This window comes from Scleropages formosus, chromosome 1 (genome assembly GCF_900964775.1).
Source record: "Scleropages formosus chromosome 1, fSclFor1.1, whole genome shotgun sequence".
In the NCBI taxonomy this organism is placed as follows: Eukaryota; Metazoa; Chordata; class Actinopteri; order Osteoglossiformes; family Osteoglossidae; genus Scleropages; species Scleropages formosus.
In genome coordinates, this window is record NC_041806.1 from 20,448,100 (window position 1) to 20,462,082 (window position 13,983).

Consider the following 13,983-nt stretch of genomic DNA (forward strand, 5'->3'; position numbering starts at 1 on the left):
GGAGGACAAAACATGAACTCAAATCCGCATACATGTCACAGAGCTCACAGTAGGTGAGGAGATTCCTCTGCCCTGAGGCTGAGGTTACCTTCGAACCCTTCAGTCCCCCCAGCTGGTCTTTGTCATTCAGACCCCACACAAATACTTTAGTCCTGATGGCTGCAGCTGACTCAAGACCAGCGGATTTCTTCCGGACCAGACTTGAATTGGCAGAGGAGCAGAAATGAAAAAAGCATTTAGCCATTTCATACATTAAAAAACACCACCTTATTTTTGTTGCCACTAGTTTTTATTGAATGCAAATACCATTAACTTAGTACCTAAAAGACACTTTGCATTGAAAAGTATAAGTTCATAACGGATTAACTTCGTGTGTTTGTCTGGGTCTCCTCCAGGTATTATGTTTTCCTCCCACAGTCCAAAGACATGTTTTTCAGGTGAATGCTGACTCTAAATTGACCACTGCATGTGAATGTTTATGAAGCCAATGTGTCTTTGCTCGTGTCTGGCTGGCGCTATAGTAATTTCTGAACTTTAAATGTCTGAAACCATGATAATACCTGTGCCTGTTAGAATTGTGCCTGGGATACATATCATCATGAGGCTGCAATAACCTTCAAACCAACCTCGACGATGTTCCCTCACAGCCATTACCTTCCAGTGCTGGCTTTATCATCATCATCCTCCTCATTGTCGGAAGCCAGGAAGGGGACAGTGGCCAGGTCTTCATCGTCGGCCCGGATTCGGCCCACGATGCTGAGCCCATGAATCTTGCAATCAATGCCTGAACTGCGGCACTGCTTTATGGCTATCTCAATGTACCTGTGATACTGGGGTAAGGAAACGAGGAATTTAATAAAACCAGCTGGCAGTGACAGGATAATGGACAAGTTTAAAATAAAGGAGGAAGAAAATAAATGGTCTAGATTTTTTTTTTTTTTTTGTAAACAAAAGATTTGAAAGTCCACAAACCTCAGTACAATCATTTAGCAGGGCAACTGTAGTGTCAGTGGGGTTAATGTTGATTGTCTTCAGCTCTATAAGGTTGTTGAGAGAATTGCCGCCTTAAAAAAAAAAAAAAAAAAAAAAAATGCACATATAAGCTAAAGAAAATATACACTGGCTCCTCAACTTACAAATACAACTGCACCTGGAATTCTGTTCATAACTTTATTAGTTTGTAAATCCATAGTCACTTTTACCACTAAGCCACAGTCAATGAAAAGTTGACAATCCTCAATATATTAACAAGTTGGGTTCCGCAAACTATTCAGATGAGTACTAATTACAGCTGTAAGGTTTCAATGACTTCAAACTACATTAAAATGACAAAATGTGTGAGCTTCACATCCATCTACTCAATTGCTGACCTTCCATTATTTACATAAACAAAAAAAAAAAACATAATGCAGATGTGACTTGAATTATGTCCATAACACTCAGGATTATCAGGCACAAGCTGTAAAAGCAGGCCAACTTGATCTAGGTCCTTACATCTGCCCTGTTTGGGTATCTTTTACTGTCATCCAACAGCTAGGCATGAAAATGAAAGTCACTTTCACTTTGCAAACATATTTTAGCAGGGAGATCAATGAAAACGGAATTCAGATAAATAGGATAATAACTGAAAGGAGCCGGCATAATTAAAAAAAAAAAAAAAGGGGAGGGGGGGGACAACAGCTCACGGGAAAGGCACTTCCTTACCTGACACCACTACAAGGGAAGGCATGTAGCTGCTGTCTGCAGGATCCACAATCATCTTCAATCTGTGGACCAGAACGTCTGGAAAAAGTTCCAATCGTATCCAGTGCTGACACAAAACAAAAAGAAACCGATGTAAGGCACTAAAGCTGAACTTTGGAACAGCTGGTAGTGTGGTGTTAACAGCTACTGCCTTTGGACCCAGAAGTTGCTGGGTCAATTCCCACCTCCAGCTGTAGAACCCTTGAAGCAAGGTACTTGCTCTAAATTGCTCCAGTAAAAGTACCAGGCTGTAAAAATGGGTGAATAATTGTGGATACCTTAACATTGTAAGTCACTTTGGAGAAAAGTGTCAGCTAAATTAATAAATGTAATTTGAGTAATTATGTGCAACACATAGAAATTGTCATTAAAATTAACCAGTATAAGTATTCTGCATGAAGCCCCACCAAATATCTCCAACTATAGCTCACTGCCCACCCAGGCTTGTAAGCCAGATGTCTCTCCACTGCCAGAGCACCATGAAGTCCCCACCTTGCCCTGCGACCCTGAGGACTGCCAGCACTGCTCACTGCAGTCAATAAGTCGTGATGCCTGGTTGACGGATGACGACACATTGAGGCTCTTAATGACACGTGACCACTCGTCAATGAGCACACCGCGCTGGCTGCTGTGGCGTCTCTTCAACTGTTTCCCGGAACGTCCGCAGAACGTTGGGGGTTGGCCTGCCAGGGGACGAGAGATGGGCATTGCGTAAGGAGAGGTACGCGTACCTCCGTAGCCGATTTGGAAGATGCAGCCAACATTGAAGACTGACCTGGCTCGTTGATCCTGCCGAAGGAGTGCCTAGCACTGTGCTTGCGAGTTTTGAAGCAGCTCTCACAGAAGTCAAAGTCATCACAGTTCCTGCACTTGAATCTGGGGCCATTGATTGGAAACATCTGGCAGCCATCGCATCTACAGCAAGAAACAGAGACCAGTTTGATAATGGTCCCTACGGCCAACCATCACAGCGTGCAAAGCGATGCAAATTAAAATGCATGTTAACACAAAGAAACCTTTTTCCCTCATTACTGCCGACACAGTGATTTGTTTATTTCAACATAATGAATATGACTGGGAATTTCACGGCAGGTTTCACCATTTTTCAGCAGACAAAAAGACCATTTACACATAAAACACAACACAGCAAAGAGGCTTGGGTACAACGGACGACTAAAAGTCTGTTTTTGATCTCTTTGCTCCCAGGCAGCAAGCATCAAGGCGAAGCCCACCTGACTCCAGGATGGATACTGGGCACAAGCTCCATCTCAGACAGCAGGCCCGTCCAGTGGGACTGCTGAGGGAAGTCAACGATCACATCCTTTCCATTGGCACTGAAAGCTGAATAGAGTGCACATGCCCATGAGCCTAAAGACCACTTAACCATTTAAAAGGGATAAACACACTGCCTTTACAAAAGATTATTTCTACAGAACAATTCCTCTACATTGACTTAAGGGAAAATGTCCATCAAAAAAAAAAAAAAAAATTGATGAAATTACCTTTTACAACACCGACACTCCTGTGCGTGACCGAGCCCCACTTGTACTTTGGCGTCGTTACAGAAAGTTTCACTCGAACCTTGTCTCCAATCTTGATGTGCGAAGGAGAGCTTTGCGGTGGGAATCCTGGTGGGAAAATTGAAAGAAGTTAGCATGTCTTTAAAATTTTAAAAACAAGCCCCAAATCTTTCCCACATCACATCAGCAAACTTACCAAGGAGCTCTGTGTGGATGTAGCGCACCCAGTACGTCCCGCCTTTCTGCTGCCAATCACACTGCACGTTCAGATCGTGGAGTCCATCCCGGTCCAGCTTAATCACTTTGCCAACATCACCCTCGTACACTTCCTCATACGTTCTACAGCACCTTACCATCATTCCCACCTGCAAAGGAAGTCAGACGGTGCTTTTAATATTAATATCCATTTAATCAAAATCGCAAAAAGCTAAATGAATAGAATGAACATCTTGAAGTGACATTCCAATTTTACCTGAATGTTTTCCCGAACATAAACAGCATAATCATCATTGCTCTGGAAATCAGATCTCTTCTTGAATGTCTGACTTTCTGTAACCACTGCACCAGGAGGCTAGGGAAAGAAAGGAGAGAGAGAAAAACAAAAGATATCTAACTGACAAAAACAAGTGATCAGTGTACCTCAAGTAGGGCAAGTCCAGCAGAGCAGCAACAGGAGGAGCGCACCCACCACAGGGAAGGCTGCCTCAGGCTCCTCCAGCTCCTCCACCACATCTTCATCAGAATATTCATCAGACACAGTGTCAGCATCGGAGAGCTCCGTGATATGAACATCAGGGTGGTCCAGGAGCCAGCCCACCAGCGCCTCCACTCCTGCAGTGGGAGAACAGTTTTCATCTCTTCCTGTGTGCTCAAAATAATCTCAACATACTGGCACAGAAAATGCATTTAAATAAAAATTCCAAACAGTAGCTACAAAGAAACAATGACTTTCGTCATCATGTCTACTCAAAGCTTAGTTCTCAATTTTTTTCTTCTACATATAACTGACTAATGTACTGAAGTTATATCCAATTTTTCAGTAGTTTATTCTGCTCCTAAACCTTGATACTGCAATGTTTCAGCACCAAGGCCATGTCCCCCACCTCCTCCCACAGTTCAGTAAGCATTACTGCCATGAAGTGAAAAGCTTCTGTACCTGGTACCCCAGAGGCACTACCGGTGGTCCCTGACAGTGATTTGAGTGCAAACTCAATGTTCTTCCTCTGAAAACCCATCTCCATCAGCTGCACCACAATGGGCAGTGGTGGAATGGGCGAGGCCTTGCGCTTCTTCTGCCTTGGAGGCCGCATGTGCTGCACAGCAATGGGGGTGGTCGCCTCACTGGAGCTGCTGTCCTCAAACAAAGGGGACGAAGGGTGGGTGGACTCCACCGCCAGGTACTGGCACACCGCCAAGGCAGCAGCCTGCCTCACAGAAGTCACACAGGAAGGAGGAGGATAAGAATTGAGAACATTCTTTAAATCCCTTCCCAAAATATGACATTTCAAGGGATATCGGCAACATTAATTCTGCTCATCGATTTCATGTCAATTCCTTCCTGCATTTTTAAATGCCGCCATTAAGTGCCTCTTACAAAAAGAAGATGAGCTTCCAGCACATTTACCGCTGCTGGTGGCAACTTGGCATAGGTATGTGCCATTTCGCAGCGTATCGTTTCTACCTGTGTTGCTATGACCCAGTGCTGTTCTTTCATAAAAATTAAAAAAAAAAAAATGCAGAGCAGAACAGACTTGAAGTTCTGAAGAATCTAATTTTACATAAATTTAGCTGTATAACAGTATCCCAATAAAGTCACTCATTAAAAATTGTGGGGATTGCAAGAAACTCCAACAATAAATACTCACCTCCAGTTCCTGCTTGTCAAAGATGGCCTTGATTGGGGAGGGCTGTGTGGCAGCTGAGAGCAGCTGCTGCAGCAGGATGAGGGGAGGCAGGGGACCTTCTGGGGACAGATCCCCCACATCCAGCGATGATATGACACTATCATCTGCTTAGAGAACAAAGCGAAATGAGTCACACGCCACCAGAATAATTCTCTGGTTTTACCAACAATAAGACATTGCTCATTGTAACAAATCATTGCAGTAAAAACTGTGGCAAGTACCACACATAACCCCAACTGTCTCAAGGAGAAACCACCTTCAAAGTTATTCAGCTGTTAACTGGAAAACGTTATTTTCGGCTCAGAGTACAGTGCCGTTCTAGTAACTCAATGTCTACAATGACTATATTCTTTGCTCCCTGTAAAGCGGCATGGGCTGTTCAGGATTGCTACGAATGACATATAGGTGGGACACAGCATGACACATTGCTTAAGAGTAATGAACTTCTCTGGAACTCCCCAGGAGAGCACACCAGTTCCGCTGATGGATGCGCCCACCTACATTGCACCCGTTGCTGGGTCTGTGATGGACAAAGGCCAAAAAACGAGTAAAGGGCATGCTGTCACAGCCTCCCCCAGACTGTCATGTGGGTGTATGGGTGAGAGGACAGGATCATTATCAGCTATTCTGCACGACTCTGTGGGAGGAGGAACTGCTGACCCGTCTGAGAGCCCATACAGCACGTACCCCCTGGGCTGGGTCCAGCTTCCAGGATTGCAGGCTGGGAAAGAATCTGTCGCAACTTGTCCTGGTGTGAAAGCAGGGCTCGTGCTGCCTTCAGGATGTAGAGCCGTAGCTGCTGGCAGCGCAGCAAGTGCAGGTCAACCTGGTCTGTTTGAGAAGGACAAAATGATGACAAATGACCCTCTTTAAAAATGTCCCATTAAAGCCCACTGCCTGGTCTCTGCGTTCATGAGGTACCACTAGAAAACCTTGTGCATGACTCGTTACATCAGCCACACAAGACCATGAGATGCTCTCAAACCCCCACATGCTGCCTGTGAGCGGCTAAACCAAGGCTAGACAAATGGATATGGCAGACTGCACTGAAAGCACCCACCGAGCCCTCATTTAATCAATGTAAGAACACATTAAAGTCAGAAAGCCCAGGTGGGCTCATACATGCATTACAGTGCATTTATGGAAAGCACAGCTGAGCATATCCTATCCATAAATGTGGCTTTATTCAAATCATTCCTGTGGAGGAATCTGTTACACATGGGAGGCTCTCCTGCTTCGTAGCTCTATGTAGACTGGTGTGCCTGTGCCTAGTACCACACCCTCTTCCTGCCCCACTGACATGGCCTTCAGTACCAGCGAGTCCGTGGTTCAGTGGCTTTTTCAGACGCTGCTTCTCCTGTTTACTGCCTGCCAGGTGGACCAGCTGAGCCCACACACCCAGCATGGGCTCTGTGAAGGGGAGGTTATTCACACTGAAGGACACCACTGGTAACTGGGAGAAAGAAAGGAAAAAAAATAAATAAAGGACTCACAGAAAAGTCCTCCTACACAGCAACCCAACCCACAGACCATAACTTGCCAGCACAACAACCTAAACTATAATTTTGCTTTCACTCGAACAGTACTGCATTATATATTGATACCAAGCGAGTCTTCTCTGATGACCCCTCCATTACACACCGGCTTAAGCTGGCTGAGAAGGCACACCCGGGAGGTCCTCATCTCGTGGAACTGCACAGTGATGCGACCCTTTGGCGTGATCCGTGTCACTGTGCCTTCGCCATATTCCTCGTGCACAACCTGGCCGCCTAGCCGCAGGCGCCCATCGATGCCCCCAATCACGGCGAGCACTGCCATCAAGCTCCCGGCCATTGGTCCATCGGTGTCAGGGAAGTATTCCTCCAGCAGGGTCTGTATGAGGGAGGTAATGGGGGAAACACTGAGCAGGAACTGGGCTAAGGAGGAGCTGAGACATACACTACAACAGGTTTGGTGGTGGGTTCATGAAAAAGACTACAGACATAAAAAAAGATATTACAGTGAATTCATAGGTGAAAAATTAACTATATACGAGTAAAATTCATTTGCAATCACCAGCATTCATATCCTCATGATGTTCACAGAAAAACAAACAAAATTGTCCTATTTTGCAAATGTCATTAGCTCAGTTGATTATTCTGATGTGCACAACTGACATTTCAGCCACTATCCTCCTCACCGCCTCGGAGTGTCGGCCTGCCATGATGTTGCCGATGCAGCCTAGCTGCGAGTTGATGTACTCGTTGATGAGGCCGTTCCACTGGCTCAGAGAGTGCAGGGTACGCAGCACAGCAACTATCTCCTCCGCCAGCGTGCTGCTGTGAGTGGCCGTCAGGGAGGCCTGGGGTCGAGACTTCCTGCGTCGCAGGGAGCCTTCTGTGTTGGTAAGCGCAAGACAGTCAGATATCACAACAATATTTAGTAAAAGCTGTATTAGTATATGATAAATTCAAATACTGCACTTCCTTTTACTTTAAAAATTCTGAGGATGTACTTTTAGCCAACATAAAGAGCATGAGCTCAAGAACATTTTCTAACCCCTGCCTCACCTCTCAGAAGAGGCAGGTCAGAGGAGCAGGTGCTCAGTAGGCTACCCAGGAACCCAAACAGCTTCTCAACCAAGAACTTCATGTCCTGAGAGCGCTCTGTCCTGTCCCAGGATGGGAGTACCGCCTGCAGCAGGCGCAGTGCCAGGATCTAGATTGGGGGAAGCACACAGTCAGGGGAACCTCCTTCTCGATGTGATGTACTCATTTTCACTCAATAGAGCTTCTATTCACTGGAAGGGCTTTTGCACACAACAGCAGAGAATTTATTAAGACATAAAGCAAACCCAGAAAGTCAAATTTTTCCCATCTATTTTGATTTAAGGTGCAAAGAAATAGATACTTTTAACAAATCACACTCACATTTAAAAGCAAAGTTAATTAATACAGGATATAAACAACCTGAGTTAACCTTATAAAAAAAACTGTCAAAATGGGGTGATGGGCAGCACATCCCTCACCTGCCTCTGCAGAGTGATGGCAGTGAAGGACTGATGGCCCTCCACGATACGGATGAGGAGGGCAATCCAGGGTGAGGTGCTCAATGTGCTGCACATCTGGGGCATGAGGGCAATACTGCGTATGAAGCCCAGTGTACACCAGCTGCGATGCTGTTCCAGCAACACCTGACGATGGGCAGAACAGCCTGAAGAGGGGAAAAGAAGGTATTCAGCACACTCAAATGCACACTTTGCCCTTTTATGATAACTTGTAGTATGACAGTATCGCAGCAGTGTGTTGTGCCAGGACACAATGTGGTAAATGCTCAAGAACTGGCCAACCATCTATCAGTTGCCTCCAGTTAAAGTAAATTAAGAAGTGTCAGATGTCTCCAGGGTGTCTATATCTTTTGCTTGGTACCACACCCCCACCAGAACCAAGTGACGGAAGCGTGAGGAAAACAGCTTTGGAATACAAACAGGGGTTATTCTATATGAATGAAAGTGCAATAATACCAGTAACGACAACGATAATCTCTCAAATGTATAAGGGTGCTCTGAAATTGTATCAAAGCACAGAAAACAAGATTAACCCTCATCAGGAGTGCTGAAGAACCCTTTTACCTTGTATTCATTTTCCTCCTACAGTTCAAAAACAAGTGTTAGGTGGACTGATGACTGTAAACTTCCCTCTGTATGTCAGCATGAGTGAGTGTGTGATTGCCCTGTGATGACCTGCAATTGCTCAAAGCATTATGTCTCCATAGGGTGTGATTTTTTTATTTAAAAAAAAAAAGTTACCTGTCTTGTCACTGGTCCCACTGTCTACCACCATTCTGAGCAAGCCACAGAGTGTGCGCATTGCCTCCATCTGCATCACCTCCGCATGGATTCCAGCAGACAATGCCAATGTTTTTAGCAAGTTTACCGTAGAGGTCAGCATTAGGGCAGTGGGGTGTGAGCTCTTTTCCACTGGCTCTCCTTCTAACACACAAGGTGATACAGGTGGAGAGAAAGACAAACAGAACAGTTGGCAAAATGGACCGGATAAAGTCCGGCAGATAGAGCAATGGCAAAGAAGCCAATGAGAAGAGACCATTTTTAAAGATTGCAGTTGATTTTTATACAAGACAGAGGCATGTTTACCAGCATCATCTTCTGTGTCAGAGTCCTCTGTGGCCGTCTGGATGGCTGGTGGAGGTTCTGCTAGTTTGAGGTCATACTTCCCCTCCTTGCCCATTCTATACGAGTTGGTACTGCTAGTGTCCCACTGCACCCGGATCCAGCCATCCTCACCCAGCTCTCCAATCACACGCCCCAGGCCTGGTGGTGGGCCATCCTGAAAGTGCAACACACACTATGGCACTGGGCATCAGGAGCAAACAACCCTACTGAAATCACTTGAAAACCTCTGCCCATTGCAGCATTACAAATGATATCTTTCTTCCTCACCTGATCGCCCCACTTCCAGTCCGGGCCCCTCATCACCCGGGTACCAATCTTCATCATGGCCGCTAGTTCTGGACCTGTGGCTGGAAGAGGGGTGGGTGCTGCCTCCTTCCGCGACTCCTCCAGCACAGTGGCTGAGCCCCCATGAGAAGCCAAACCAGGGTCCTCTTCAGTGCTGTCTGTGCTTGGACCTGTTCAGAGGCACATGAGTCACAACAGTTTATTTTTAATCTAGGGATTTATACAACTCTCTCAAACCATATTCATCTCCCACTAAGATCCATTGTGATTTTATGATTTTTTTCTTCATAGCTGCATTTCATTCTTCATTAACTGCCTGTGGAGTGTTATATCCTGGTGTGTCAGGTGTGACATAGAGAGAGGAGGGACATCTTCAGCACCAAGGACAGGTTCACTGTAGTGGGCCCAGCAGCAGAGGGATTTGTCCCTTTCTTGAATACCTGTGGTGGATTCTCATCAACAAGGGGAATAAAGTGCGCAGAAAAAGGCGAAGCAGGACAACTGATACTGACCAGCCGGAGACTGAAGAGTGCTTCTTACCTCCTGACAGATCACAGTAGCAACATACAGACTCCATGCAGCACCAACAGCTAAAATGACTCAAATGACACGAGGAACGACACTGACTACTGCCTACCACCCGGGCGATGCACAACTACATCAAACTACACCAGCAACCACAATCCAGCAGGCCAGGGAGAGCAGCAGAGCAGCACCTATCTAAGGAGCCCTAGTTTTCATTAACTGATGCTTCCTTTTTCATTCCTCACAGATTCTTGGTTTTCTCTTTGAGCGGTGCACCAGTGCAAAAGTAAAGACACAGCCTGGAACAACCCCAGGACCAGGCTATTCTACTTTGTCACTCCCCATCTCCCTCTTTACCCTCTTGCACACCATACAATTTAAGGTATGTACAAGTAGGAATTAAATACATATCCTTACTAATAACAACTGACGTTAATAAAAGGCTGGCAATTAATAAACAAATATATCCACAAAAAAAGGCGCCCAGGCACTGCGAGACAACAGCGCTACTCGCTGTGCCACCATGCCGCCCACACCTTGGCTCATGTCTGAACAGCCAGCTGTATGTGAGAGTGAAAGGCTATGGCCACACAGAACCCGCAGTCTTACCAATGAGTCTGAGGATGCTCTGAGTGAGCGCCAGCATCCCCGAGTTAAGCAGCAGGCTGAGGCTGTTGGCACTATGCTTGAGGGACAGCATGTTAAGCATGACCAGCAAGAAGCGCGCTTGTGGAATGGTTCCGAGACTTGGTCCTGCTGGATTCTCATTTGTAATGGTCTGCAGAGGCACCGGCTGTACACCTGGAGACCAGAAGAAAGAGACAATACAAGTCACACCACATGGGGTCAAAATCAGGCAAAGTAGACAATCATAAGAGGTCACTATTCTGGTTTACACAACATCTCAGTTGTTACTTGATTTGCTGAAGTAATTATATTTATATTACTTTTCCTCAGTCACTATTCCTGGTATAAACCAAATGAAAATGGAACATCTTTCAAATGTAGACAATAAGGTTAAGTAAGAGCTGCTGCGCTCAAATTAATTTCTTTAATTTTTTAAACGATCTTTCTGTGAACGGCACATTTACTAAAGACGAGATCAGAAGAACTCAAAAGGCATCGGAGCCGATAGGTTCCTTACCAAGCTCTTTAAACCTGACAGTGGCATCCAGCAGGATACTGCGCACATTCTGAATGGCCCAGGCGTACAGCTTGCCGAAGGTAACCTCCAGCAGCATGCGGTTGAAGGGAGGAATGAGATCCACATACTTAAGGCAGTCAGTCAGTGGTTCCCTGCAGATGGATAAACATGCTTAAAACAGAAACCTCTTTGAAATACATCCTTGCATTAAATATACATATCCATAAACAAAAGGAGGGGACATCAATACTGTTTATGAATTGTCGTTAACTATCCACCAGCACAAAAATGTAAGGGATAGAAAAAGTCACAGGAAAGAGACAAACCCAATATTGGTCCCTTCTGGAATGAGTCTCTGCCAACCACACAGCATGGCATACTGCACTGATGGCAGCAGAAAGCTCTTAGATGCCAGTTTCAGCATGGTATCGATGCCTTCGAGTCTCACCTCTGCTCGCTCCAGCTGTCAGGCACATATCACATACAACACTAACATAGCTGCTACAAAGACAGCTCTGACAAGTATGATCTATACAAGTCCTTCCCTATACACATTTGCAGCCCTCTGCTGATCTTATTACTCACAACCCCCATCCCCACAGAAACAACTCCCTAGTCCATACCACCCTCCCCAGCAGCTCTCACCTGCTTCAGGAGGCACTTCCTCATCTTCTCCACGTCCAGCGGCTCCTCCTTGAGCGCAAACTCCACGATGGTGGCCATGAGGCTGGGCTGTGGGGAAGGGCCTTGTACACTGTGTTTCAGCCACCTGTACTTGTGCACATTGGTCACTGTGCTCAGCAGAGGCTGCCACTTGTCCTGCTAGAGATGTGAGCAGTTGCACCATTACCCAACGCCTCTACTGTGTGGACACCCAAAGCTTTATTTGAGAGTCTTGATGAAGTTGAAGCAATTACAAACATTAACTGGCATTAAAAACAGTTATCGGTGATGCTTCTCCGATGTGTATGTGAAAGGTCACAGTGCTCTGGGCACAACAGCAACATAATGCAATTTCTTTATAAAAAGGGTAAACTTTCTGGTGAGGAGAGGCAACTGTAGGAGGGAGGCTCTACAAATAGAGTGCAAGAGACCAAAAGCAGCTCACCTTAGGGGGTTTCATAGGCAGTGGCTTTTTGTCTGAAAGCGAGGGGCTGCTGGGGATTCCTGAGGGTTCCTCTGCACCTGCCTCATCGTTCTCGAGCTTGACCTCCTCCACATCAGCTGAGTCAGACTTCTTGGGAACTGAAATACACCATGAACCACAGTTCAAAAGTTTCATGGTCAAAAGTATTCCCGCTATCATTTCCACTGTAAGCGGCAAAAACAAGGAGAGAAAACTTGACAAAAAGACTATCATCAAATATTTTGTTTTTTTCCCCCCCAATTGGATTGGGTGAAGAATCACTTTTTGGATCAGCAAAGAAGATTTCAAATCTAGACACAGGCATGGCAAATGAATCATGAAATTCAGCACACTTAAAATCCTAAACATCTTCATTTTAAGTTAAAGAAATTTCTTGGACTAGTATGTTACCCTGGATGTACAATTTTGTATCTAGATGCTGCCTGGCTACAGCAGAAATTTATGACAATTTTTCAAAAAACTTGACACACACAACTGGACAATACTAATAACTTAGAAATGGCCAATTCCTGTCAGTATGTCAAATCATGTAGGACTATAGACCTTGAATTTCTTTTTATGACAGGCTCAAGACAGCAGTGATTCACTACTGAGTGCAGTGAAGCAACATTAAACAATTCACATTATTTGGTATTCTTGCCTGGTTTAAAAATACAGTTTGCTCCATGTTGCGATTGTCAAACATCTCACTATCTCTGGAACAACTGTGTGTTCTGAGATACAGCTCTCTGAGGCAGTAACTTGACTGCCAGTCTTTACCCCTAGAGCTGCCACACTCCGCTCACCTCTCTTTCTCCGGCGGTCACGAATCAGCTTCTGCGTGATCATCTTCCAGCGGGGCTGTGAGCTCAGCAGCTTCAGTTTGGACACGGTGGACAGATCACTGCTAGCCGCTGGCCGCAACTCATTAAACAGGAAGCGCAAGCGCTCCACCACTGGCGCACAAACCTCTTTGTAGGAGCGGCCCTGTTCTTGGTGTGTCTGATGCAGGAAGAAGTTGGTTAGCAGAATCACAACAGCCCAAATGAGGCTTTGACAGATATCCTCCCTTTGTTTTCCATCGAGTCAAGCACTACAGTTTTACCACGAGAGTTGACATAAAAAGATAAACCTTAAAAACAAGTAAAATCAAAATGAGTTACTAAATCCTACTTTTTCAGAAGAGACAATACGTAACTTAATCATTTAACGAAATTCAAACCACACTACGATGAGGGAAGGACAAGAATTTTGTACCTTAATTAAAGAGCACTTTGCCTGGTACACCATGCGACACACATCAATCACAGATTTTGGGAGGGACCTCTGCTTGCCCTGGTCCACACCCAAGGCACACTGATTGACGAGTGACAGGGCCACGTGACCTGGGGTGGGGGGAGGTCAGCCAGTCAGCTTTATTATCCACACATTCAATCAAGCCAATAGTTCACTCTCCACACATTAAATAAAATCAGACGTTATCTCTGCTGAAACTAGTGAAACAAAAACATGGTGCTCTGGCACCGATACAGAGCGGTTCCCACTGGTACAACAATACAGCAGGA

The 13,983-nt window shown here is 45.5% G+C and overlaps 1 protein-coding gene across 12 annotated transcripts in view; it reads right to left on the minus strand.

Annotated features, from left to right (window-relative positions):
• herc2 (HECT and RLD domain containing E3 ubiquitin protein ligase 2) overlaps positions 1-13,983 on the minus strand; it is a 52,062-nt gene that overhangs the window by 18,369 nt on the left and 19,710 nt on the right. For 8 of the 12 annotated variants that reach the window (XM_018750036.2, XM_018750039.2, XM_018750034.2 and 5 more), the window contains 29 exons: positions 13,676-13,803; positions 13,225-13,420; positions 12,401-12,537; positions 11,938-12,114; positions 11,619-11,755; positions 11,293-11,444; positions 10,758-10,949; positions 9,606-9,793; positions 9,300-9,492; positions 8,955-9,137; positions 8,175-8,359; positions 7,717-7,864; positions 7,347-7,543; positions 6,809-7,039; positions 6,482-6,620; positions 5,855-5,998; positions 5,129-5,271; positions 4,420-4,687; positions 3,952-4,094; positions 3,736-3,834; positions 3,460-3,628; positions 3,246-3,371; positions 2,976-3,084; positions 2,519-2,658; positions 2,236-2,426; positions 1,705-1,810; positions 973-1,064; positions 655-830; positions 89-200 (listed from right to left, as the gene is read on the minus strand). In XM_018750036.2, the coding sequence (XP_018605552.2) occupies positions 89-200; positions 655-830; positions 973-1,064; positions 1,705-1,810; positions 2,236-2,426; positions 2,519-2,658; positions 2,976-3,084; positions 3,246-3,371; positions 3,460-3,628; positions 3,736-3,834; positions 3,952-4,094; positions 4,420-4,687; positions 5,129-5,271; positions 5,855-5,998; positions 6,482-6,620; positions 6,809-7,039; positions 7,347-7,543; positions 7,717-7,864; positions 8,175-8,359; positions 8,955-9,137; positions 9,300-9,492; positions 9,606-9,793; positions 10,758-10,949; positions 11,293-11,444; positions 11,619-11,755; positions 11,938-12,114; positions 12,401-12,537; positions 13,225-13,420; positions 13,676-13,803 (4,601 nt within the window). The remainder of the gene's footprint in view (positions 1-88; positions 201-654; positions 831-972; positions 1,065-1,704; positions 1,811-2,235; positions 2,427-2,518; positions 2,659-2,975; positions 3,085-3,245; positions 3,372-3,459; positions 3,629-3,735; positions 3,835-3,951; positions 4,095-4,419; positions 4,688-5,128; positions 5,272-5,854; positions 5,999-6,481; positions 6,621-6,808; positions 7,040-7,346; positions 7,544-7,716; positions 7,865-8,174; positions 8,360-8,954; positions 9,138-9,299; positions 9,493-9,605; positions 9,794-10,757; positions 10,950-11,292; positions 11,445-11,618; positions 11,756-11,937; positions 12,115-12,400; positions 12,538-13,224; positions 13,421-13,675; positions 13,804-13,983) is intronic. The other 4 variants (XM_018750043.2, XM_018750042.2, XM_018750035.2 and 1 more) reach the window with 2 other exon arrangements.